This window comes from Aythya marila, assembly GCF_965140915.1.
Source record: "Aythya marila genome assembly, chromosome: 15".
NCBI classification, from domain to species: Eukaryota; Metazoa; Chordata; class Aves; order Anseriformes; family Anatidae; genus Aythya; species Aythya marila.
Genome location: NC_139056.1, coordinates 556,811 through 583,169, shown reverse-complemented (window position 1 = coordinate 583,169; position 26,359 = coordinate 556,811). Strand labels below are relative to the sequence as shown.

Here is a 26,359-nt window from a genome sequence, read left to right as displayed (position 1 = left end):
TAGGGACACAAAGGTGAATTTGTTATAAAATACCAGAACTATACACTTTGATTGTTGACACCTCTGTCAAGGTACTTGCACTTCCGAAGTTGTTTATTCCTAGGATGATAGTATGTGTTCTATTACTCACCTTGAGATACTCAGTTGTGAAGAATAATTGACTGTTTTTTAGCACACAAATCAACTAGCTTCATCAAAAATTTATTTTGGTTAGATGGTCAGAAATGCTTTCCAAAACACTGCAATAAACAGCAGCTTTTTGAAACCACTGCTTTTGCTTAGTAACACCCTCTTATAAGGCTGTCAGCTAGTGTTTACTTAACAGGGTTTTTTTTCCCTTTTTTTTTTTTTTTTTTAATTGTCATTTGCATGGTGAGATGTTTCTTTCTGGCTCACGCATCATTAGAAATAACTAAGTTTGAGCACTGTGCAAGACTGGTTGATTAAAGACAGAAGTCTAATGGAAATAACGCTGTCTGAGTGGAACAGACAGCAATGTTGTCCTTGAAAGCTAAGGAAGGTAGCAGTTGGGGAAGGCTTCATCTGAATTTGTTAAGTGAGGTTGGAGGGTTTCAGGTGACCCCATTCTTTCCTTAGGCATTTGTGGAAATGGGATGAGCACATCAGTTCAGCATGCCACTTCTGGATCTATCAGCAGAGGAAAACTGTTTGTTCACAATTCAAATTACTCATTAACCTATATTTTGGTTAATTTGTTCATAAAAAATGCATTAGAACAGATGTGCAAGTTATCAGTTTCACCTTCCTGTATCTTCTGCATCTCAGAAAATAAATATACATACATACATAAAAGAGTGCATTGCTTCAGACATACAAAAGGAAAAACAACTACAAAAAAAAAAACAAAAACAAAACAACAACAACAAAAAAAAACAGGATAACCTTGCATAATTAATAGGATTGCTTCCCACTGAATATAAGGATATTTAGTACTTATTTTCTCCCTTGAGGTCACTGGTATACCACATGTATATGGGATTAGTTGTAGTGCAATTGGAGTTTTACAGAAAAGAATTTCAACTAAAAAAAATAACTATCGCTCTGACAATCATTAGAAAACTCTGAGGCATAAACAGGTCAGTAATTTTTATATAATTTGCACCATTCTTTTAGCTGTCAATAACAGTTTATCAAGACTAAAAATTATTATGCATGTCCTTTGGGAGCTACAGCTGGGACCTCTTCCAAAGAGGTCCCAAGGACCAGAACCTTCCCATGAGCCCCTCTTTCTCCAGGTTGCCTATTCACCCTCTGCACACACCACTTCAAGCACTCACCCAGGCAGAAGGCACACCGCTGGCCAGGGCCCAGAGTCTTAGAGGTTGGAAAACACCTTCAAGATCACCAAAATCAACTACCATGCATGCACCCTGCCTACCCTCTTGGCTCACCACACCTCAGCTAGAGAGGCCATGCAGTCCCATCCCAATACAAGGGATCCAGATGCAAAGAGAGCAGGCAGCACATGGTGAAGCACAGATAGATCCCAGAGAGCAAGAGGGGGCCACAAGACCAAGAGTATTTCAGGAAGATTTATTATTAAAAGAGAAAACACCTACTTCAGTAGGCACAGGGATATTGAAACATTTTCAAATGTGCTGTGTGTAAGCAGTTTATCTGCATGCCACAGAAAGCCATTTCTCAGAGATTTGGCCCAAGAGAGACACTGAAAAATTGCATCCTGTAGTTACATTTCTTGACAACTATTTTAACATTCACATTTGGAAACATTCCAAATGCTATAATTTTCCCATTACAATCACTAGATATAAAGAAAAGTTTTTATTTTAAATACAACCAGTTTTAAAAACAAACAGTAACTTAACAAAATCAAACTAAACATTTTCCACACACAGCAAGTTATATCCTGCATTTGTCTGTCTAAAATAAGTGTAACAAAGCAAGTCACTTTGGCACATTCTGTAGATAAATCCATACACAAGAGAACATGTACAGGCTTTGTATTTATGGAAATTTAAGCATAGAGGGGGCAGCAAAAAGTTTTGCATAATGCTTAATTACATGGAATAGCTGCCAACATTACCTGTCTCAGTCCATAACAGTGATTTAACAGATGCAATTGACTATGCTCAAAAAAAAAAAAAAGAAAACCCACATAATTTATAATTATTGGGGGGGATGGAGTAAGAGGTGGTCAGTGTTCTTCTGCATCATGGTGCTACCACCTTAGATTTTCCAACCAGCACTTCGTAGAGAAATGGGGAGCTAAGGGGACATATGCTTCGTTGCTTCTTCTTGTCTTACTCTGATGATTAACTGACAAAAAAATACATTTTTTGTGAAATTGAGGGGAAAAAAAGGCTGCTTTACAGTAATGCCTGTGACTTGCATAAGTGAGGACCAGTGACTGTGTCATCAGAACAGAAAATTCAATGGAGCATCACCCAGGTCCTTAAATAACATCAAAGGCATTACTGTGGTGGTACAGCAGATAGAAAATATGAGCTTGCACTGCAGACCCAAAGCAGAAAGCTACAAAGCAACCACCTTTTCTTTCCATTCCATTATTCTCTTGCTAGTTAGTAGCTACCAATGTAAATACAAAGACACATACAATCCGAAGCCTTTTCCAAATGCACAAGGAAGCCCTTAAACCACTTACAAACTGAACCACAAACAGCAGCAATTTATAAAGACTAATTAACAAGGCCTAGACATTGTATTTGTAATCCACAAAACTCAGATTTCAAATACAAAGCATTTGAAGATTTTTGAGAAGTTAACTTACACCAAACATTTATAGAAGGCACATCTGGCAAGAACAATAAATGCAGTACTTATTTTAGCTTTTTACAGAGATTAATACAGTGTTAGCATCACAGCCTTGCTTAAACACTTCTCTGCCTTCTCTAGACAGGTATCACTCAAATGCATTTGGATTTTACTTGGACCTAGTCTGCTGTTTAAAATAGTTCAACCTTCAGAGTGTCACTTGTTAATTTTCTGTGATCACCAACTAAACTAAGCATATCCAGCTTAGGTTTCTGAGAACAGAACTTATCTTTCATTTGGAAAAATCAGAGTACAAGTCTAAATAATCATCAGAGAAACTCCTTAACAAACATGCTACCTTCTCAATGAAGAAACCACAACTAACAAACAGATCAACGATTAAAAACACAGGTCCTGTATTTATTTGTGTTTTGCAAGTGGAATTCCAGCTTTAAGATAAGATTGAGGTTTGTTTATGATCCATCAGTGAACTCATGTAAATGTATAAGGAACCCTTCCAATACTACAACTGAGGCTCTATTGACATTTCCAATGAGGTGTGGAGAAGAGAACATTTTACAGACTAATAAATCAGCAGTAAAAGAATTAAAAAAAAAAAATCTGAAAAAAATATTAGAAATTTGTGTATAAGCATCTCCACTGCAAAGTGGAGATACTTCTGGACTCAAAACTGGCAAGGAAATTCAGGCACTAGATTGAATCACTGCTGATGCACAGTAACCTGAGTTATTGTTTACCGCCATTTGGTAATGCAGCTTCCAGAAGGAAAAAGCCTTTAGGTTTGGTTGTCTTTCACAGAAAAAGTTTTAAAGTGAATTTTAGTGCTCATAAAAAGGTGCCCAAATGATAACATCGGGGACCAAAATCACTTCTTTTGTCAGAGGCGAATGTCTCTCAGAGGAAAGCAACTCCCTGCCAGTTTGTAGACAGTGCTGTTGCAAAAGCATCGACACCAAGAGTGAGACTATATGGTTCTCCAGACATTATCCTCTTGGTCTGTGCTAAAGCCCTAAGCAAACACACCAGTGTGCAACATGACTGAGATGAGATTAACTGGACCAACATCACCAATCTGTTTTACATAAAGCAGAGAGGGACAACATATAGTTGCTGGACTGGTGCTGGATTGGGTGGCCCATAAAGATTACACGTACTTTCTACAGGCCTAAGTCAGAATCCTTTATTCTTAGCAAATTCTTATTAAAACAATCTAGCAATACACATCATTTTTGATTGGTTTCCAGTGACAGGATGCACAGAAACAATCACAAAGCCTTCATGAAACTTCGTAAGGGGTTTACAGAGGTGCTAGCCAACTTCAAATCAATCAATTATCAATGTTTAAACACTGCCTACAAACGCTTGTAAGAACCAACATGAGCATTGCAGTTTGGACAGAAGTGATCCACATCTTTTAGGGCATCAATGCAAAAGGGAATTAAGCAGCACCCAGCTATGCACCTGCAAAGGAAAAAAAAAAAAACATACAGTTTTAACACTTGTTACACACACAAGAAGGTCGAATGTATTTCCTACAAAAGCTATCCATAAAACTGGTACCATGAAGCTTTAGGAAGAATGCACGTTACTGGTTGTTGCAGACCTGCTTCGAGGTCCTGTAGGACTTATACTCAACATGGGCTATTCCAGCTATCGAGGATCAGATTTGAGACAGAATGAGAAAGCAACAGAGCTGAGAGTCTACAATATATTTGTTACTCCTTAGAGCTATCAAAGGTCATGTGAGAAGAGGAAAATAAAGTGCAAACGTGAATTAACCTACCCCAGCAGGCAGAGGCCACCACATGATAGCCATGTCAATGCTCCTGACTCATACGAGAGACGCGTCACAATCATCTGATTACAGGAAGGGCAACACATCTGAACTGGGCGGTCATAAAATACCACTACAGGTTGCTGCACATACACCGTCTGAACTGTAACTGAGCAAAGAAATATTCTGTTTATTCAATAGGTAAACAAGGAAGAAAAGATAGTTTATCAACTACCTCTGAGCTACAACCAGGTATATCACGTGCCCAAAGACAAGCTGGCAGGGAAGACTGGCCTAGCTGAACAGAGAATTATGGCTAGAGCTTAGGAGAAAAAAGAGGGTTTACAATCTTTGGAAAAGAGGGTAGGCCACTCGGGAGGACTATAAGGATGTTGCGAGGCAGTGCAGGGACAAAATTTTAAAGGGCAAAGCTCACCTGGAGTTCAATCTGGCTACTGCCATTAAGGACAACAAAAAATGTTTTTATAAATTCATCAACACAAAAGGAGGATTGAGGAGAATCTCCATCCTTTACTGGATGCAGGGGGGAACTTAGTTACAAAAGATGAGGAAAAGGCTGAGGTGCTTAATGCCTGCTTTGCCTCAGTCTTTAGCGGCAAGACCAGTTGTTCTCTGGATACCCAGTACCCTGACCTGGTGGAAGGGGATGGTGAGCAGAATGTGGCCCTCACAATCCACCAGGAAATGGCTGGCAACCTGCTACAGCACTTGGATGTATGCAAGTCGATGGGGCCGGATGGGACCCACCTGAGCGTACTGAGAGAACTGGCAGAGGAGCTGGCCAACCTGCTTTCCATCATTTATTGGCAGTCCTGGCTATTGGGGGAGGCCCCAGTCAACTGGCAGCTAGCAAACATGACGCCCATCTACAAGAAGGGACAGAGGGTAGACTCGGGGAACTATAGGCCTGTCAATTTGACTTCAGTGTCAGGAAAGCTCATGGAGCAGATTATCTTGAGTATCGTCATGCGGCACTTGCAGGGCAACCAGGCGATCAGGCCCAGTCAGCATGGGTTTATGAAAGGCAGGTCCTGCTTCAAGAACCTGATCTCCTTCTATGACAAAGTGACCCGCTTGGTGAATGAGGGAAAGGAAGTGGTCTACCTTGACTTCAGTAAGGCTTTTGACACCGTTTCCTACAGCATTCTCCTCAAGAAACTGGCTGCTCATGGCTTAGACTGGCGTATGCTTCATTGGGTTAAAAACTGGCTGGATAGCTGGGCCCAAAGAGTTGTGGTGAATGGAGTCAAAGCCAGTTGGAGGCCGGTCACTAGTGGCGTCCCCCAGGGCTCGGTACTAGGGCCAGTTCTCTTTAATATCTTTATCGATGATCTGGATGAGGGGATCAAGTGCAACCTCAGTAAATTCACAGATGACACCAAGTTAGGTGTGTGTGTCGATCTGCGTGAGGGCAGGAAGGCTCTGCAGGAGGATCTGGATAGGCTGGACCGATGGGCTGAGGTCAACTGTATGAAGTTCAACAAGGCCAAGTGCCAGGTCCTGCACCTGGGGCACAACAACCCCAAGCAGAGTTACAGGCTGGGAGATGAGTGGTTGGAAAGCTGCCTGGCAGAGAAGGACCTGGGAGTACTGGTGGATAGTCGGCTGAATATGAGCCAGCAGTGTGCTCAGGTGGCCAAGAAGGCCAACACCATCCTGGCTTGTATAAGAAGCAGCGTGGCCAGCAGGGCTAGGGAAGTGATTGCTCCCCTGTACTTGGCTCTGGTGAGGCCACACCTTGAGTACTGTGTTCAGTTCTGAGCCCCTCGCTACAAGAAGGACATGGAGGTGCTCGAGCGAGTCCAGAGAAGGGCGACGAAGCTGGTGAGGGGCCTGGAGAACAAGTCTTATGAGGAGCGGCTGAGGAAGCAGGGATTGTTCAGCCTGGAGAAAAGGAGGCTCAGGGGCGACCTTATCGCTCTTTATAAGTACATTAAAGGAGGCTCTAGCAAGGTGGGGGTTGGTCTGTTCTCCCACGTGCCTGGTGACAGGATGAGGGGGAATGGGCTAAAGTTGTGCCAGGGGTGTTTTAGGTTGGATCTTAGGAAGAACTTTTAAGTTGTTAGGCGTTGGAATGGGCTGCCCAGGGAACTGGTGGAGTCACCATCCCTGGAGGTCTTTAAAAGACGTTTAGATGTTGAACTTAGCGATATGGTTTAGTGGAGGACTTGTTAGTGTTAGGTTAGAGGTTGGACTCGATGATCTTGAGGTCTCTTCCAACCTAGACAATTCTGTGATTCTGTGATAATTCCAAAATACTTGAGGGTAAGAGCAAATACACAATGACAAAAAGAAATCAGCATGGCATTTTGTAATTCAAAACAGATTGTCTAAAACTAAGTCTGCATTAAAAATTGTAGAAAGGTGAATTACATTATTGACATCAGTGTGCTCTGTGGGTATCACAAGACTTGACTGACCTTATTCACTTCAAAAATTTTTCTGGGTAGGTAGGGAACACCTTTGAACCACAATTTTTAAGTTTCTGCAGAGCAGCTATTACAGCCACTTGACACCTCTTTAACATGAGGTACAGTAAAGTTTCAGGCTTACCGGGGTTATTTGCTGGCATAGGCTGTCCTGTGTACGAAGGAGGGTTCATCCCCTTCCCATCTGGTTTCTGGCCAGGGTCTGGGACAGGATATGGGTGGGGATAGTTCACATTGATTCCTGTTGTTTCCTCATAAGAAGGTGGTGCAGATGGAGCAGGGATGCCACTCGGGGCAGACATTGTATCTAGAATATAAAAGAGATAAACATCGTAACTAAGGACTTTATTTAGGAGAAGTGTCAACTAATTAGGCTTTATTCAGACACAAAGCAGGTAGTTAACTAGATCAAAATGTACATTTCACAGCACAAAATGTATTGACTGTTTTGTGTTTCTGATCGTGTTAAAAGTTAATCTTGATTTTGTTGTTGCTTTCTTCTCTCTTCCTTTTCACCGTTTTTTTATTTGGTTGTGTTTTGTTGTTTGTTTTTTTTTTTTGTTTACGCATTTTCCTACCACAAATCATTCCTTTGTAAATTAAATATGCTAAAAATAGGGATATCATGCATCTTTATTAGTATATTAAGCTATATGTCAGTTTCTCCCAGTTCTGCAAGAACCATACTTCAGGTGTCCCCACTCTCCTCCAAGAACAACAACTATGATAGGCTGCATAATAGTTGCTAACTAATACAAGCCCAGCTTGTGGTAAAGCTCAAATATTTAAAACAGAATCTTGATCTTTGCCATGATTTGAAATAAAGAAATATTTATATTGAAGGAAAAAGAAACTGCAAACAACTAAGTACATCCAACTCAATTCAAAGCTTTTGTTATTCTCAAGTAAGTCTAAAGTTTCTCATTTTTGCTGCTTACAAAGGTTTCTATGAATTTGTTAATGGAACTTTTCTCTATCAATTACTATTATATTATTTTATTATGGAATACAGAATGCTAACCACTGCTTTTTCTCAATGTGGAAATAATGAGAGATTCCAGCAGGGACTTCCTATCTTTCTCACTGCCTACACAATCCCTACACTCTGCTCACCAATTTCTTTGTCAAACAGTCTCTCATGGCATCAACACTAATTAAGCATCTCCTATTTTTTCTTCCTCTTAAGGACCACCAGACAGATCAATTAGAACCATACTCAATCCTCTTCAGTTGCATACTTCATCCCTCTGTGTACATGCAAGTCTTTCCACTCAGTACGATATGGGGTGGGAAACCTGTGTCTGACACACTCATTCTGTATTCTTATAGAAGGGCAGGAACAATAACTTACCATAGCACCAGTATGAACAAAATGAATACAAGAAATTGCACTGATGATCAAAAAATTTATGTTAAAAAATGACTCACAACAATATAGGATTACTGTCAAACCTTGCTGCTTTCTCACTTCCATACTATGAACTCTGCTGCTAAGTTTTGATTTAAAAAACTAAAAATACATATTTCTATACTGAAGAGCTGAAACATGAGCTAAATTAAACACTTTATTGAATATAATGAAATGGATTGATATCCAACTAAAAATCAATGACAGATGTTTCCAATAAATAAGGAAATAAAAAGAAAAGCAGCTTGCTGGGTATATATGCAGTGTCTTGTGGTGTAAAAAACCATGCATTATAAGCACAACAATTCTCCCTACTGTTCATACCACATCTAGGGATATCACTGCATTGCTACACTGCACAGTAAACACAGGACCTAAACATACTAAGCTAATCTTAAAACAAATTTAGCTTATTTTCTGAAGCTTATGACTACCAAGTTATTTCCACCCCAAGTTCCTTTTCTATGTTATATAAAAATGAAATTTCATTCCCAAAAACAAACCAAAGAGGAACGTGGTTAATCACAGATGCAAGCTAACTCAAATCTGAACATTAAAGACTGAAGTTCAGACCTGGATAAACTCACAAGATCAATCAGTGAACAATCCTTTCCTCACAAGCTACCCTATGCTGTGGGATTTTACAATCCAGTAGGTTTAGTGTAAATTGGCTGCCAATATGCAAAGTCACTACACAGATGAACAATAAAAGTGAAGTGAAGGATCCTTAAAGAAATTCGTGTTGTCCATGAAGATGTAGCTGGATTTGTGGCCTAGCAGGCAAGAGAGGAATAAAAAAAAAATCTCAACATAAAAGCTGGCTAATCTGTAAGTAGCTCTGTAAGTAGTTAAATTGCCTTTGGGGAACTTAATTTCTGAGAAAAAGGAAGATCACAATTTCTTTCACACAGAAATCAATACAAAGTCACAGCAAACAGTGGAGGAACAACAGTCAGGGGATCAGGGGACAACCAGCCTAAACTTGTTGTGCAATATGTTATTGCACAAGTTTCCTGACAGAGCAGCCTGAATAACCCTTTTACTTTGAAGCTAGAGTGATTGCTTTACCAGAGAACTTAGATTCCAAAGTAGAGAGAACTGTTGTAAAACTATATATCTACAACCATCTCTTTCCAGGTTACCTCATTCCATTCTCTTTATACATGGAGGTGAGCTTCAAAATTTGTTGTTTCCAAAGAACAATATGCTTAAAAGCACCAGTAAAGCAAAAAATTGCACCAGCAAGATTCATCATGAAGGGGTGTGTAAGCAGAGGGAATACCTGTATGACAGCTGAAAAAGGTCTGCTGCTCTGGGAAAGCCCCACAGGAGTACAGTATCTGAGAAACAAACAGGTGAGCAGATTGCAAAGAAAAGCATCAAGAACAATCAGACAGGCTAGAGAAGAGAAATTCTGAGAAAAAGCCAAATTAACTGAGATTCCTTAATTTCAAGAGGCCAGAGAGAACAATGACAACAGACAGGTAGCAATGAAGAAGCTATGAATAAACTCTTCTTTGACACAACTTCAATGAAAACTTTAAGAAAAGCTTCAATATAATAAACTTTTCTTTAGGTCTAGCACTAAGACTATTTAAGCACTGGAAAAACTGGCTAAAGAGTTCAGAGCCTTCCCTCCATAAAGTTTTGACCAAAGCTTTTATTGACGTATTTGTCATACAACATTAAGTAGATTCTTGAATCTCTTGACATCTCTTGCTACTCTATTTTCCATTAGTTCAGCGCTATTTGTTGAAAATAAATGCAACACTAATTTTAAACATCTACTTTTATATACACTGTTTCCAAAGTAAAATACTACTTCCTCTGAAGTTAAGGCCCAAATCCTGAATAAACTGCTTGTAAACGAGCCCCTATCCACAAAACTCATTGCAAGACTGGGTCTAGAATTAACTAAAAACCAGCTTCACCTAGAAAAAGGAAACCAACTAGCATTATGAAAAGTTGCTGAGTATCAATATTATCTGAGTTTCAGGTAAGATAGTAACTAGAGTAAGTTGATATGGTAATAAGCATTAACTTAAAGATTAAATAGCAATGAAAACAAAGGCCAGAGGGACATTCTAGAAAGGGTTTTCAGCATTTTGTTTTAGCTCAGGCAATTCTTACAGCCTGAGTTAGTAACGTATGCTGCACCACTCTGCATAACCTCATAAAAGCACTAAGAATTTCCGGTTACCATCTGCATTTTGCTCATTGCAAACAAGAGCAGAGCAGCTTATGCCTTTACTTGTATGTTTTGCAGATACATTCTTATATAAAATACCATTAATACAGAGTTGTCTCAGAAGAGTAACTAGTGCATAATGCCTGAATGCAAAGAGAACAAAAGGTTTAAATCACAAACCAACACCAGATCATATAAAAATTGATACAGTCTTAAGCACCTATATAGGACAGAGAAGACTGAAATTTCCAACACATTAACAAACTGTACCTAGCTACTTATGTAAGGACATACATCATATGAGGAACAGCTAAGGGTACTCAGTTTGTTCAGCTTAGAGAAGAAGAAACTGAGGGGAGACTTCACGGCTGTCTACAACTTCCTCATGAAGGGGTGAGGAGAGGGAAGAAGGAAGTGCTGATCTATTCTCTCTGGTTACAGCTGACACAAGGAAATGGCTTAAAGCTGTGTCAGGGGTAGCTTAAACAGTCAGGAGCAGGACTCAAAGATCTTTATGGGTTCCTTCCAACTCAAGGAACTTTGATCCTATGAAATGACAGCAATTTACTAATTTAAAGATAAACTGGACTTACATGACTGAAATACAGGCACCAAAGCAAGCTGATGGCAGAGGCAGAAACCAAGCCAACAAGTTTTGTCTTCTTAAAACAGACTCTCAAATGCTGCTCCCAAATAATTCAAAAAGGAAGACTGGTGACAAGTACTCAACTGCAAGAAAAGACAAAGGATAAGACTGATAACTTTTTGGTACATTTGACTTGCCTGTTATCTGCTATTTGCACATACGCAAACCAGTAGGCTATCTCAAACCAGGAGAAGCAAACATTGAATGACCAACAAGCACACTAAATTCAAGACTGGGTCTTTTACACAAGAGTTTCCATTTACATCTGTAAGTTTCAAATCCAAATGCCACTTAGCACAGAGGAGAACTGAGCAGTTCTTGCTTCTGTTCCCTGTCTCTCTCTAAACTTCTGCTTCAAGTCTTTAGAAATGCATGTAGTAAGACAAAAACCAATAGCTTCAGCTACTTGTCCCACACTTCTGCTTTTCATTAAGAAAAAAAAAAAAAAAAAAAAACAACAGCAAAAAAAAACCCTCTTGTATTCCAGTTGCAGAGAAAAGAGAATATTGACTCACTATGCTACTCAGCTGCACTAAATCTGGGTAGGTGAGTCACTAGACTCCAAAAAAAAATTAAAAAATAGAAAGAGCAGCAACTCCTTTCTCCAGATTTTTCTTTTTGTTCATTCTCTCAAGAGAAAGAATCACAAATACTTTTATCTGCTCACACTTGTCTTAGCCCAAATCATTTCCTTCCTAAGCACATACTGACGCTGAACACCTGCATGGGGCAAAGCACTCTTCTAGCTTATTGCTTTATGCAGAGATCTGTTGCTCCACATACAGAATAACATTGGCATAAAGGTAGAAAAAAAGCCTGGTAAAAGCTACAGCATTCACAAATCACTCTATTCAAGTGCAACCAGCTCATTAGATTAGTAACTTATGCTAGCTGGAGACCTGGAAGACAAGCAGCACATCCTATCAACAGCAAGATACATGGATATCCTCCTGCCCAACAGAGGATGCAGCACAGCGCTCTGTCACTTTTATAACTGCACTAAAGCCACATAAATTTCGGGGAATGGAAGCCTTTTAGAACTGTTGACTGCTAAGCAAAACTCAGCAGTATGCACCACTTTGTGCAGTTCTGCATTTTGCAGAATCAGATTTCAGTTGATTCAAGTGCTCCCCATCACCCCCAAATTAATCCCTAAACTACAAGCCCATGCAGCAAGCTGAAACCCAAAGCATGGGTTTCAAGCACTTACTGCCTAACCCACACCGCCAGTTCTAACATGGTAAGAGGAGTTTGCAGGCTGTATCTGAAAAAGCACAGCACCTGGCTAAACTTTCCTTTTACCTTGCTATTCGATAAAGTGAACTAAGTAAATCAGACTTCTAAGGTAATTTATCTGAGGAAATTATTAGCCAACAGTTCCTTATAAAACCTTCTATCACACACTGCAGGGTTTGTATCTGACTGGAATTGCCCGAGATAAATCCTTGACTTGGAACTAAAAGTACACTCACAGGCAGCTACACACTTCAGGTTTCAGCTGGGTTATAGTTCATCAGAGAACTTCCTGATGATGTTCATGTAATTTAAAAAACAAAACAAAACAACAAAAAAAAAACACCACTATATAGGTGACACTTTACATTTTAATTAAATAGCTGCACAGTGTTCCTGAGTACATCTTCCCATCGCACAGGTTTCTCAGAAATTGGGTAGTTTCTGCAGAACTCAAACTCAAATGTTGAATTATAAAGCCTAGTGTAGAAGACTTACTCTGATCTTCTTCTTCATCAAAATGAATACAGGGAAAATCCGAAGGAATGTACGTCACAGTTCAGGAACTACAGAGGTATTACTTAATGTGCCCAAAACATAACAGGTTGCCCTGTGATAATCAATACCTGCACCGTCTGCCAAGTAACACACATTCAAACGTGAACTTATGCCATTGTCTTTTCCTAGGAAGGGATACGGCTTCAAGATTCCCTTTCTCTCAAGGGCCAGATTTACTGTAAGAACATATAGGGAATGCTATCTGTGTCATACTCCAAAATACAGAGATGAGGACAGAGCTACAAAGCTGCAGTCATCTCCTCCTTCCTTCTTCCCACTCCGTTCATGATGCTGATCAGTTGGGATCAGGGTCTGGCTCATGCCTTTCACCTGTCTTTACCTCATGGTACCAACTACACCTTTCCTCACTCAATATGAACATATATTTAGTGCCATTTTTTCACCATAGGTTGCAAACCCCATCTCATGAGAATTATTGATACTGCCCAGATCAGTTTGTTAAGATTATGTAGTTTAAAACTGCACCCTTTTTCTGAAGACAGGATACAAATGTGTACCGTGACATGTGGAAAACCACCTTTTACCCAAGGACAAGCACGGAAAATAAATAAATAAATAAATAAATAAATAAAAACACACAGGAGGGGAAACCCATCAAAAGTAGAAAGATAAGTCATTCATGCTTCAACAACTAAAATGCATCAGAGGGCAATGATGTTTTTAATCCCAGCTTGTTTCCTGGCATGCACCAAAGTTTAGCAGAAATGCATTCCACAGCAGTGCACAGGTAACACAGCAGCACCTGAAGGATAACTGAGGGCAGATGACTCTTCTGCCCCTTATTATCTGGAGGCGGGGTTGTGGGGGAAGGAAGGGAGAAGAAAAGAAAAAGTCTGCATAGCCCCCACATTAACACACCACATGAGCAGAAACTTATGCACAGAAGTGCTGCTCCTGATAGCCTGCAGAAACTGGGAGAGACCCTGGTGGCATCTCCTCAACCAGCCAAACCTGTAATGCAACAGGAAGTACCACTCAGCTAAGAATGGAAGAGTAAATACACTTATAACCTTCAGAAAAATTTTCCTCATCTGAAAGCTTCCTTAGTTGCTCAGGTACAGATCCAAAATACTCTACTTGTTTCTAAATAGGCCACCCTGAAACTCAATCTTACTATAAAGAATAAAAAGAATCTTGAATGCCTGTTGTAAGAAGCCTTTATGAAAGATAAATGTAAAGATGAAAGATGTTGTAAGAAGCCTTTATGAAAGATAAATTTTGTTAGCTCAATGCAAGTTTCAATAAAGAATATTTCCATTGTTTGGCATGGATTTAAAACTTTCTTGTTTATAATAAAAAGAAATATATATCCTTAGAACAGTGCATTAACAAATATTTGTCCGAAATCTACTCAGGAAAATTTCTACCAAAATATAATAATAATTAAAAGAAGAAAAAAAAAGCCAACTTGTCACTATGACTACCTACCACCACAGAGTGAGTTTTCAGTCAGATCAGTTCCTAGCATACAAGTGGTACAAGGTGAGACGGCAAGAACACTCATGCAAACAAATGTAAGCAGATCATAAAACCAGACCCAAAATCTCAGACCATATGTTTTTGCTTTCACTGAATGTCATTCCAAAACTCAGAATCAATATATGCGCACTTTGAGTAAGAGAAGAGATGTTTCTGTTACAAGCATTTATTAGGATGACTTGGAAAAAAAGTAAGTAGCTAATTTTGTTTTATCTTCTACTGTAAGGAATGTCGCTGAATGCGAATTCAGCACACAAACACATGACAGCAGTTAGCGTTCAGAATTTTTATTGAGATGAACAACACTAGCAAAGAGATGTGAAAGACGACCAGCCTAGCTGAACAGAGAATTATGGCTAGAGCTTAGGAGAAAAAAGAGGGTTTACAATCTTTGGAAAAGAGGGTAGGCCACTCGGGAGGACTATAAGGATGTTGCGAGGCAGTGCAGGGACAAAATTTTAAAGGGCAAAGCTCACCTGGAGTTCAATCTGGCTACTGCCATTAAGGACAACAAAAAATGTTTTTATAAATTCATCAACACAAAAGGAGGATTGAGGAGAATCTCCATCCTTTACTGGATGCAGGGGGGAACTTAGTTACAAAAGATGAGGAAAAGGCTGAGGTGCTTAATGCCTGCTTTGCCTCAGTCTTTAGCGGCAAGACCAGTTGTTCTCTGGATACCCAGTACCCTGACCTGGTGGAAGGGGATGGTGAGCAGAATGTGGCCCTCACAATCCACCAGGAAATGGCTGGCAACCTGCTACAGCACTTGGATGTATGCAAGTCGATGGGGCCGGATGGGACCCACCTGAGCGTACTGAGAGAACTGGCAGAGGAGCTGGCCAACCTGCTTTCCATCATTTATTGGCAGTCCTGGCTATTGGGGGAGGCCCCAGTCAACTGGCAGCTAGCAAACATGACGCCCATCTACAAGAAGGGACAGAGGGTAGACTCGGGGAACTATAGGCCTGTCAATTTGACTTCAGTGTCAGGAAAGCTCATGGAGCAGATTATCTTGAGTATCGTCATGCGGCACTTGCAGGGCAACCAGGCGATCAGGCCCAGTCAGCATGGGTTTATGAAAGGCAGGTCCTGCTTCAAGAACCTGATCTCCTTCTATGACAAAGTGACCCGCTTGGTGAATGAGGGAAAGGAAGTGGTCTACCTTGACTTCAGTAAGGCTTTTGACACACTACTTTTGACAGTAAGGCTTTGTCTGGAGAACAAGTCTCATGAGGAGCGGCTGAGGGAGCTGGGATTGTTCAGCCTGGAAAAGAGGAGGCTCAGGGGCGACCTTATCGCTCTCTACAGGTACCTTAAAGGAGGCTATAGCGAGGTGGGGTTGGTCTATTCTCCCACATGCCTGGCAACAAGACGAGGGGAAATGGGCTAAAGTTGTGCCAGGGGAGGTTTAGATTGGATATTAGGAAGAACTTCTTTACCAAAAGGGTTGTTAGGCATTGGAATGGGCTGCCCAGGGAAGTGGTAGAGTCACCATCCCTGGAGGTCTTTAGAAGATGTTTAGATGTAGAGCTCAGTGATATGGTTTAGTGGAGGACTGGTTAGTGTTAGGTCAGAGGCTGGACTCAATGGTCTTGGAGGTCTCTTCCAACCTAGATGATTCTGTAAGCCTCTGTTCTGGCTATCCAAATGAAGAACAAGGTAACAACATCATCAGAAACCATTAGGATTTTTTTTTTTTTTTTTTTTTTCAAAAAGAGCACCAAAAGTTACTATTTTATTAGACTTCTTAGCAGTTTGGGGAAGACTTCTATTAAATGATAGATTTGTTGGATCAAGAAAAAAAAAAAAAAAACACATGTAAACTCAATCCTTCATGGTTCAGTGCAAGACAGCAGATCTCAAGCAGGAACACAAGACCTTCCACTTGGGATGAAGAGAGAGTGCTGGGTAGTGGCTGGGAATGCAGCAGAGGAGCTGGCAGGAGAAATGGGGCTGTAAAATAGCCCAGTGTTAGAGGGGCTTAAGCTGAGGAAGGGAGCAGACAGCACCAACACCAAACGACAGAAGACGCACGTGGTTGCCAGGAGCACAAGAGCTAAGCCACTGTCTCCCTGCCATTGCCATCCAAAAAGCTTACAGTGCATCTCACAAACTCCTGCCAGACTCTGGACTCTTGCTGCTCTATCCCCATCTCACTGCTGTCTCTTCGATGATTCCCTTCCCATATTCCCATTCCTCAGGTTTATTCCAGGAAGCTGTCCCCAGTTTGAAAGACACTACCTAAGCAGGTCTTAAAGCGCAGAGTATAACACAGCCTTCAGTTGGAGAGACAGTGGAGAAGAAACAGAGAAAAAAAAAAAAAAAGTCTGGCACCAATTAAAAAAAAAAAAAAAAAAAAAAAAAGCTTTGACTCACAGGCATACATGACTGTACTATCTGATCTTTTAAGACCAGTAAAATGCCCGCTCTGGAATCCTAGCAGAATTGATGGGCTAAACATTCAAGGGCAATGAATAGATTAGTTGGAAGGAAACTGAAGCGGGACAGTTTTTACCAGAAGCAAACAAAAGGCACGGTAAATGAGCCAGATAACTAAGGCTGAATTTCCCCATTAGCACCATAGCTTGCTGTAAATGCCTCCATAATGAAAACAGAAGTAGGAAACACACTCCAGAACAGACAGCTGTGACAGAACACAAGTCAAAGGGCCTTGAAAAACCTCCCCTAAAATTAGTCTTAAGTAGGCAGCTGGTCCAAATGACCTCCGGGGATTCCTTCTGACCTATACTGCTGTTTAATAACAGAACACAGAAGATGGGTTGCTAGAAAAAAAAAAAAAAAAAGAACAAACAAACAAACAAACAGATAACAAAGTCCCAGTTCTGTTTTAAGACATGGGTACTTAAGTTAGGACAAAACTGATGCAAAAGATACCAGTCCTCAAATGTAAACAAAAATTAAATTGCTTTAACGACTTCCTCATTGAGGACAATTCACCAGATATCTGCCTTTATTGCTGAGCTGTCCCCATTGTTGCCAGCTTGATTCAGGTCACTGAGGCACTAATTCATCCCAAGTACAGAGACCACAAGGAGTGGAACTGCAGCGTCTGTTAAATACCCATGCCCCAAGTACTGTTGTACACCTACTGTAATGCAGAATCTAGATCAGTATCTTCGTATCAACAGGAAACTGGATTTTAGTAGCAGTCCTGACTTTTTTCCATAGTTTACCAAGCATAATGTAAATAGATATATTTGAGAACACATGAATTTTAAAATTTTAAAACATGATTTTTAAGATTAAGATCCCTTTTAAGACAAGTTTGATTTTCTCGCTTTTATGCAAGATGCTCTGGAAACCTCTGTCTGTCCACGTTAGAAGTTGTAAAAAATTTTACCCTTAACTTAAAACCAGCTTCTGTTGTGTCTACATCATCCTTTAAGTAGCTTGTTGACAAGTTGTATATCCTAGTGTTTAACCCATAGATTTCTACTACCGTAACTTCTCAACTACAGTTCTCAACCACCGGCTCCTGTCTGACAAAGCTCTGCTGGTCCATGTTTATACACTCAAGTAGTCTCATGGTCTTCCCAGCAGACTAAGCAGAAACGTGGAATGGTTTATTAGAAAGGGAGTTGTGTATTTAGCCCAGTGTGGGATTGGCCACGTAGCTAGGACAAACATAGGAGCTGGTGCAGAAGAAAAGAACAACGTGACTACAGGCACAGTGTGTACGCAGGAGCAGTTATTTTGGTAACCCCTCACTTCCTTGTGTGGAAGGCATTGTTCTCAGCTTTCACACCAACCTCCTACTCACACTGCAGCTTTGGCAGATGGAAGAAAGCAATCAAAAGATGACTAAACTTAAGTTTTTGTAGTACTGTATATTCCACAATTATATTTTTAAAAACCACTGACCTTCTGTTTTCTTTAGAAAAAAAGAAAAAAAAAATGTTTCCCCTTATGAGTAAGCTACAGATCTGAATGCTGATGAACTGCCCCCAGTCATCGCTCCTGCTGCGTGGCAGATGCTGCACAACTGAAGACAATTCCCATCTCTGTTTCCCTGAGGAAACAAGGTCTAAGAAATCACCACTTTTTAATAGATTTCAAAATGCTCATGATCATAATTTCTAGCACAAACTCTTCTAGTCTCAGTACTTATGGCCAATACTTATTTTCAAATGATGTTGCATTTTTCAGTTCTTACCACTGACTAATTTGGGGCAGGTGGTTCTATTCAAAAATGATATCTACCCTTTTTTTCTTCTCCCCACCCTACAAGACAGAAGCAAACAGGTTTCAGGTCTTCAAAGCAGCATTCCTGGAATGATGACATCTCCTATGCCTTTCTTTTCTTCTTCTTCCCCTCCCCCCCCATTTTTTTTTAATTAACTAAGGAAGACATTTCAATTCTGAGGCACAGAAAACTATCAAGTACTAAAACAAACAGCAAATAAAACCAAGTATCAGTCCCATTAATATATCTAATTTCTAATTGAAATTAGAATAGAATTGCTATTTCTAATGGAAATGCTTTTAAAAAGAACAAGATGACATCAGGATTAAAAGACAATCTCATCAAAAGATTAATCACTGTGGATGCAACCACAACTTCAGCTTGTCAACAGAATTTTACTGATATCCCTCTCGCTCTGAACGTCAACCCTAAAGAAATATTTGAAGTATTACTTCATACACCCAGTACAAATATATCTTGCAATCTGGCTTGAAGATTAGCCTGGGGACAAGAGCAAGAGAAGGTAATAACCCATCTCTCTACTTAGCGTAAAGAAACGGAAAATAAAGGCTTATGAAAACAGATTTCCTAACCCAGCCTGGACAAGTAAATACACTGTCATCCTTCCCTTACTCTTTAGCTAAGATTTGGCAAGATTAATCTGTTTGCACTATTCCTCCTCAATTCCCATTGCTAGAAACCCCAGGCTGCTCTCCAAAACCATGGATAATTACAGGGGCTCTGTCACAGCAGCGCTGAAGACAGCTGCTGATCAGCAGCACCCGGAATGAAAGGCAGACTGACAGCTAATCTTTTTTTTAAACAGTCAGGCAGGATATACAGGTTTATGGGAGTACTTGGGATTTTTGCAGCACGCAGCAGCAAGCTGTAATGCAGCACTTGCTGGGGCCACCATGTTGGTTACCTGAACTCCAGACAACAGCATCCTAACTCACCAACCTTCTGAGAAACAGCACATTAAAGTCACACAGATTTCTCAGCTGTTTGTTAAAGAATAAAACTCTGTGATACTTTAAGGGGAAAAAAGCAAACAAACAAAAAAGTTCAATACGTTATTGTTTCAGTAAGACAACCAGTGCCATTGGAGTTACACTGGATTTACCAACGAAACACTAGCAAATAAAACACTAGGAGACCAGAAATCGCATTAGGCAGCCCGTTGTCCTGAGCAGAGGAGGCTGCACACTTTACATGTAGGTTTGGTAAGGCAGAAAGTAAACATGGCCAAACACCCAGCGCGGCGGCGGGGTCAGCGCCAGCACCACAGGGAGCGGCTCTGCGCCGCTCCCTCAGGGGAGCGGCCCTGACAGAGGGGCGCCCGGTGCCGTCCCTTCTTCCCTTCCTTTCCCTTCCCTTCTTCTCTTCGCCCACAACTTCGGTGACCACCGATGGCTTCCTCCGAGCGGCCCGGCGCTTTCCCGCCCGTCCCGGCTCCAGAGGCGCCCGCGCAGCCACTGCTTCCCCCGGCCCGTCCCTTACCGCTCCGCAGCGGCCGCCGCCTGCCCTCCCCGTCGCCCGGCTGGAGCCGCTGTCCCGTCCCGACCCTTTCTCCTCCCCTTCCCCGAGACTGAACGAATCACGCACCTGCCCCGGACACCCCCGGCTCCGGGACCAGCCGCCCCCGCTCCGCCTCCCCGGCCTGCGGCACCTGGCAGCGGGGCGAGCTGAAAAGGAAAACGAAATGCAAAAAAAGCCTTGGGAAACACGAAAAGTTCCATGCACGACGCCGGGAGCGGAAGCTGCCTCCTCAGAGAAACGTCCCGCTGGAAAGTCCTGCCCTGGGGCTACCCGCAGGTTCCCAGATTCACAGGGATCCTCAGCTTCCCCATAATAAGCATTGCCAGACTGCCCATTTTCTAGCACAAGAGATTAAAATAAATCCTTCCCCTAATTCCTCTATATGCTTGTTTTACCAGGACCATCTCTTTCAGCCAATGCTGCATGTGACAAAACAGAAAGAAAATTATCAAAAAATACCTTCCAACAGATCCAGTGATGTTAACTGGGGCTCTTAGAAGCAATTAATTGGATTCAGCCTTTGGAAGCTACAGAGGTTGTTGCTCCTTCATCCATCCAACCCAACCGCTCAAAAATATGTGCCAAGGTAAGACAGAAATCATTACTTGCCAGATCCCTGAAAGGGATTCACCAAGACCTGCTTCTGCTTCACCCCTGCAGTTTAAATGAGCCAGTTGGCAAGATTTGTTATTTAAGTGCTTCAATCTGCTTTGGACTGGAAGGAGTCACCAACCCCCCAGGGCTCAGCAAGGACTCTATGGTACGCCTTTTGTCTGAAAGTATCTAAAATCTGTTGAAGTCTTAGTTTTGTGCTTAAAACCTTTCTTGGCCCTCGCCCTAGGTAACACATATAAAGCTTCAATTCAAGCCCATCCCAGAGCCAGGATTCAAGTTTCATAGGACAAAAGGTGCATTCACTCCAAGTGACAAGATGCCCAAGAGTCAACTCTGCAGTCAGAGGGAACTACCGTATTGCCTACAGGTATGTGTATGCAGGGTTTTGATCAGATAGTGATGTACAAGGGCTCTGCCAGCATGAATACTCCTCGCCCCCAATTCTGTTTAAAAAAAATAATAATAATAAAAAAAAGTGGTGGGTTTTGCTTTTGTTTTGATTTGGCAGCAGTCAGTCCTTCCTGCTTGTTAGCATTTGACCCAGAGGGTAGAACGTGACTTACATGTGAGTAACTTTTCATCATTGTCAAGAAATCACATAATAGGTCATGATATTTATCTCAGAAGCAGGATATGTGTAATTTCTGCCTTGGTGCCCTGGCTTTGCTAAAACTGGAGTAACTGTGCTCTTTGTAACTGAATCTCCTTTGCCAGATGAATGTGAGCAGCTTAGAAGCCACAGCAGAGAGAAGCCAGGACTAAACACTTCTCCTGGGGTGCAGTAAGGCATGAGCCTCATCTGAAAGCCTTCTTACTGCCAGTGCTGTATTTATTGCTTATATCTTATCACAGGCTGCCTCATGCTACAGCTTTTACCCCTCTCTGCAGACCCCAATAACAATGTTCCATTTTGCCCTACCACTCTTCTTACAAAATGTCCACATGCAGCTTGGTGGTTAGGCCACTAACAGCGTCAGTTTAGCAGTGCACGAGTGTTATTTCCTCTCATTACCCCTCATCCTGCCCACCTATTGCACCATTTACCAGTTCCTCCCTTTCCAGTCCTTTTCTGGCGATGCAGAGTGAAGCAAGGGACAGCTTGACCCACTCTTCCTGGAGTCCACCACAGTAGACCAAGTGGTTGGGTGGGGACACGCAGCATGAACTCATTTCATGCTTGAGGAAACACAGCTAGAAATGGAGAGAAATCTTGATCATCTCCCCCACTCCGTGAGCTGTGTTCTGAAGACGATATATTTAATTGTTAAAAAAAAAAAAAAACAAAAGAGAAGAAAGGCCACATGACGAATTCAGAAAATTTACGTAGGTCTGTCACCTTTCTGGTTGTATGATGCACGAAGCAGCCTCACCCTTGGCATTCGGCTGTTAGGCTTTTCTCCACCCTGCTGAGTCATCTGACAGCGTCACGAAACAGTAAAGTACACAGTATATTGTATATACAGAGGGACCGATATGCCGACCGGACCCAACCCGCAGAGAAGTCTGTTGCCTCCCTGGGGCTCAGGTCAGAGACTTTGCCAAGAAAGTCAAGCGCCTGGTACGGCCCACTGACTACTACCCGCTACTGGTCTTTCAGGCTGGTAGCGATGAAGTAGCAACGAGAAGTCCGAAGGCGATCAAAAGAGACTTTAGGGATTTGGGGCGACTACTCAGAGGATCAGGGGCACAGGTTGTGTTTGCCTCTGTCCTTCCGATAGGGGGGATCGAAGCTGAAAGGCGTGCTGTTCACATAAACTCGTGGCTTCGAGACTGGTGTGACCGGCAGAACTTTGGGTTCTTTGATCACGGGAAGGTCTGTGCTACACCGGGCCTGATGGCACCGGATGGGATGCGCCTCTCTCAGAGAGGGGTAAGGATCTTTGGTCAGGAGTTGGCAGGGCTGATAGATAGGGCTTTAAACTAGAGTCGAAGGGGGAAGGGGCTAAAACCAGGCACGCCGGTGAAGACCTAAGGGATGGTACGCTAGAATCAGAGGGGCTGTGTGCCAGTGAGGTCCTTCGGTCAGATCCACAAGGTGCTGAGTGTAAGGAGACGCACCTGAAGTGCTTCTACACGAACGCACGCAGTATGAGGAATAAAATGGATGAGCTAGAAGTCCTGGCCCAGTCCCACAACTACGACGTCATCGGCATAAGCGAAACCTGGTGGGATGAGTCCTGTGACTGGGGTGTTGCGATAGATGGTTACAGGCTCTTCAGGAGGGACAGGCAGGGTAGGCGAGGTGGTGGGGTGGCGATGTATGTGAAGCAGGGGCTGGACTGTGTGGAGCTTCAGGTCGGCAATGGCAAAGTTGAGAGCCTCTGGGTAAGGATCAAAGGACGAACGAATAAAGGGGATGTCGTTGTGGGAGTCTATTACAGACCGCCTGGCCAGGACGATAGCGCCGATAAATTATTCTTTACAGAACTAAGAGAGGCCTCGAGATTAACTCCCCTTGTCCTTATGGGGGACTTCAACTTGCCAGATGTTAACTGGGAGTGCCACACGGCTGACACGAGCAAGTCCAGGAGGTTCATGAAGCACCTAGATGATAACTTCTTGGTGCAGGTGCTAACGGAGCAAACTAGGAAAGGAGCCCTCCTAGACCTGTTGCTAGAAAACAGAGAGGGTCTGGTGGGAGACGTGGTGATTGGTGGCCGCCTTGGTCATAGTGACCATGAAGTGGTTGAGTTCAAAATTTACGGTGACAGAAGGAAAAGTGCCACCAAAACCTCATCCCTAGATATGGGGAAAGCGGACTTCAGGCTGCTCAGAGAACTAGTCAGCAAGGTCCCCTGGGAAACTGCTCTTGAAGGCCTCGATGTCCACCAGTGCTGGTCATTCTTTAAGCGATGCCTCCTAGAAGCACAAGATCAGGCAATTCCAAAATATCACAAGTCAGGCAGGCGGGGCAGGAGGCCAGTGTGGCTGATCAGGAACATTCTAATGGAGATTAGGCGGAAACAGAGAGTGTTTCGCTACTGGAAGAAGGACCAGGTGTCATGGAAAGAATACAGGGATGCTGTTCGTGTTTGTAGGGAGAAAATTCGTGTGGCCAAAGCACACCTAGAGTTGAAGCTGGCTGTGTCTGTGAGAGAAAATAAAAAGTTTTTTTTTAGATATGTGAATGGAAAAAGGAGAACTAAAGAATACATAGGGCCGCTCCTTGATAGGGAAGGTCTCCTCACAGACAATGACATAGGCAAAGCAGAGACGCTTAACGCCTTCTTTGCCTCTGTCTTCAATGCCGATGATGGGCTTCGGGACCCAGGGTGCCCTGAGCTGGAGGACCAGGACGGTGGGTATGACTAACTCCCAACCGACCCTGAACGTGTGCAGGATTTGCTACTCCACCTGGATCCCTACAAGTCCATGGGTCTGGATGGGATTCATCCCCGGGTGCTGAAAGAGCTGGCGGACGTCATCGCAGAACCTCTCTCAATTATTTTTCAACGATCCTGGGAATTTGGAGAGGTCCCGGTAGACTGGAAGCTGGCAAATGTGCCGATTTTCAAGAAGGGTCAGAAAGAAAACCCTAGCAATTACAGGCCTGTCAGTCTCACGTCAGTGCCTGGTAAAATCATGGAGAAGATGGTTCTCGAACTTATTGAGGCGCACCTGGGGGACAAAGCAGTCATTGGTCCCAGCCAGCATGGGTTTGTGAAGGGTAGGTCCTGCCTAACTAACCTGATTTCCTTTTATAAGATCGCCCATATGGTGGACCAAGGGAAACCAGCTGATGTGATTTTTTTGGACTTCAGCAAGGCTTTTGACACGGTTTCCCATAGGATCCTACTGGACAAAATGTCCACCATACAGCTAAATAAAAACATCATACGATGGGTGAGCAATTGGCTAACGGGCAGGGCCCAAAGGGTTATGGTAAATGGGGCTGCGTCAGGCTGGCAGGCGGTCACCAGTGGGGTCCCTCAAGGCTCCATTTTAGGGCTGGTACTTTTCAATATTTTTATAAACGATCTGGATGTAGGAATAGAAGGTATTTTGAGCAAGTTTGCTGATGACACCAAACTTGGAGGAGTTGTGGACTCGAATGAGGGTGGAAAGGCCTTGCAGAGGAATCTGGATAGGTTGGAGAGCTGAGCGATCACCAACCGCATGAAGTTCAATAAGAGCAAGTGCCGGGTCCTGCACCTGGGACGGGGAAACCCTGGCTGCACGTACAGACTGGGCAATGAGACGCTGGAGAGCAGCCTAGAAGAGAGGGATCTGGGGGTCGTGGTAGACAGCAAGTTGAATATGAGCCAGCAGTGTGCCCTGGCAGCCAGGAGGGCCAACCGTGTCCTGGGGTGCATCAAGCACGGCATTGCTAGTAGGTCAAGGGAGGTGATTGTCCCGCTCTACTCTGCGCTGGTGCAGCCTCACCTCGAGTACTGTGTGCAGTTCTGGGCACCACAGTATATAAAGGACATGAAACTGTTGGAGAGTGTCCAGAGGAGGGCTACGAAGATGGTGAAAGGCCTGGAGGGGAAGACGTACGAAGAACGGCTGAGGTCACTGGGCCTGTTCAGCCTGGAGAAGAGGAGGCTGAGGGGAGATCTCATCACAGTCTACAACTTCCTCGTAAGGGGGTGTCGAGAGGCAGGAGACCTTTTCTCCATTAACACCAGTGACAGGACCCGCGGGAACGGGGTTAAGCTGAGGCAGGGGAAATTTAGGCTTGACATCAGGAGGGGGTTCTTCACAGAGAGGGTGGTTGCACACTGGAACAGGCTCCCCAGGGAAGTGGTCACTGCACCGAGCCTGTCTGAATTTAAGAAGAGATTGGACTGTGCACTTAGTCACATGGTCTGAACTTTTGGGTAGACCTGTGCGGTGTCAAGAGTTGGACTTGATGATCCTTAAGGGTCCCTTCCAACTCAGGATATTCTATGATTCTATGATTCTATGATATGTTTTGTTCACACACTAATGGCATGTAATTTATTACAGGACACCAGTAGATGTCAGTTTAACCCCAAAAATGAATGCCTTAGAATAGGTGCTAGATTTATTAGCTTTTGATTTGGTCAGTTTCCACCAAAGAAACTAAATGAAGCTGAGAAGTTGATGTACGTTCAATGTGCAGAAGAAGTAAACAAGTTTTAATGTCACCTTATTTTTTCCTGCCTGGAAATTGTAGGATCTGCACACATACAGTTGGTTTTTGTAGTAATTTTGTGTGTAGTAATTTGTGAAGTCTAAAAAAATCTCAGATTACTTTTGATCACTTCAATAATACTAGATATTTAAGGAGATTTTTACTAGGTTGCATTTTTAGACTTGCAAGCAAGGTTGATGCACAGATTTACATGCAAAGCAAGGTAGATGGCATTAAGTCAAATAGCCTTAAAGAATGTTTTATGTATTTTTCACTGCTACAGTGGCTGATTCAAGTTGCAAAACAAACAGAACAAGAACTGAACACACTGTGAACATTTAGCACAAGAAATATAAAGATGGACATTT

General features: G+C 42.5%; 1 protein-coding gene across 4 annotated transcripts; it reads right to left on the bottom strand.

Annotated features, from left to right (window-relative positions):
* Positions 1–1,538: 1,538 nt before the first annotated feature.
* Positions 1,539–20,510, bottom strand: LITAF (lipopolysaccharide induced TNF factor). Of its 4 annotated transcripts, none has more exons than XM_082772896.1 (5): positions 20,345–20,509; positions 11,189–11,324; positions 7,124–7,306; positions 4,559–4,718; positions 1,539–4,236 (listed from the first exon to the last, which is right to left on the bottom strand). In XM_082772896.1, the coding sequence occupies exons 3-5, from the start codon at positions 7,299–7,301 to the stop codon at positions 4,128–4,130; spliced, it is 447 nt and encodes a 148-aa protein (XP_082629022.1). In that variant the 5' UTR covers positions 7,302–7,306; positions 11,189–11,324; positions 20,345–20,509; the 3' UTR covers positions 1,539–4,127. The 4 variants fall into 4 exon arrangements, with proteins under 4 accessions (XP_082629022.1, XP_082629021.1, XP_082629024.1 ...); XM_082772895.1 differs by lacking the exon at positions 20,345–20,509 and adding an exon at positions 20,240–20,303; XM_082772898.1 differs by lacking the exon at positions 11,189–11,324 and having other exon boundaries at positions 20,345–20,510.
* Positions 20,511–26,359: the final 5,849 nt, after the last annotated feature.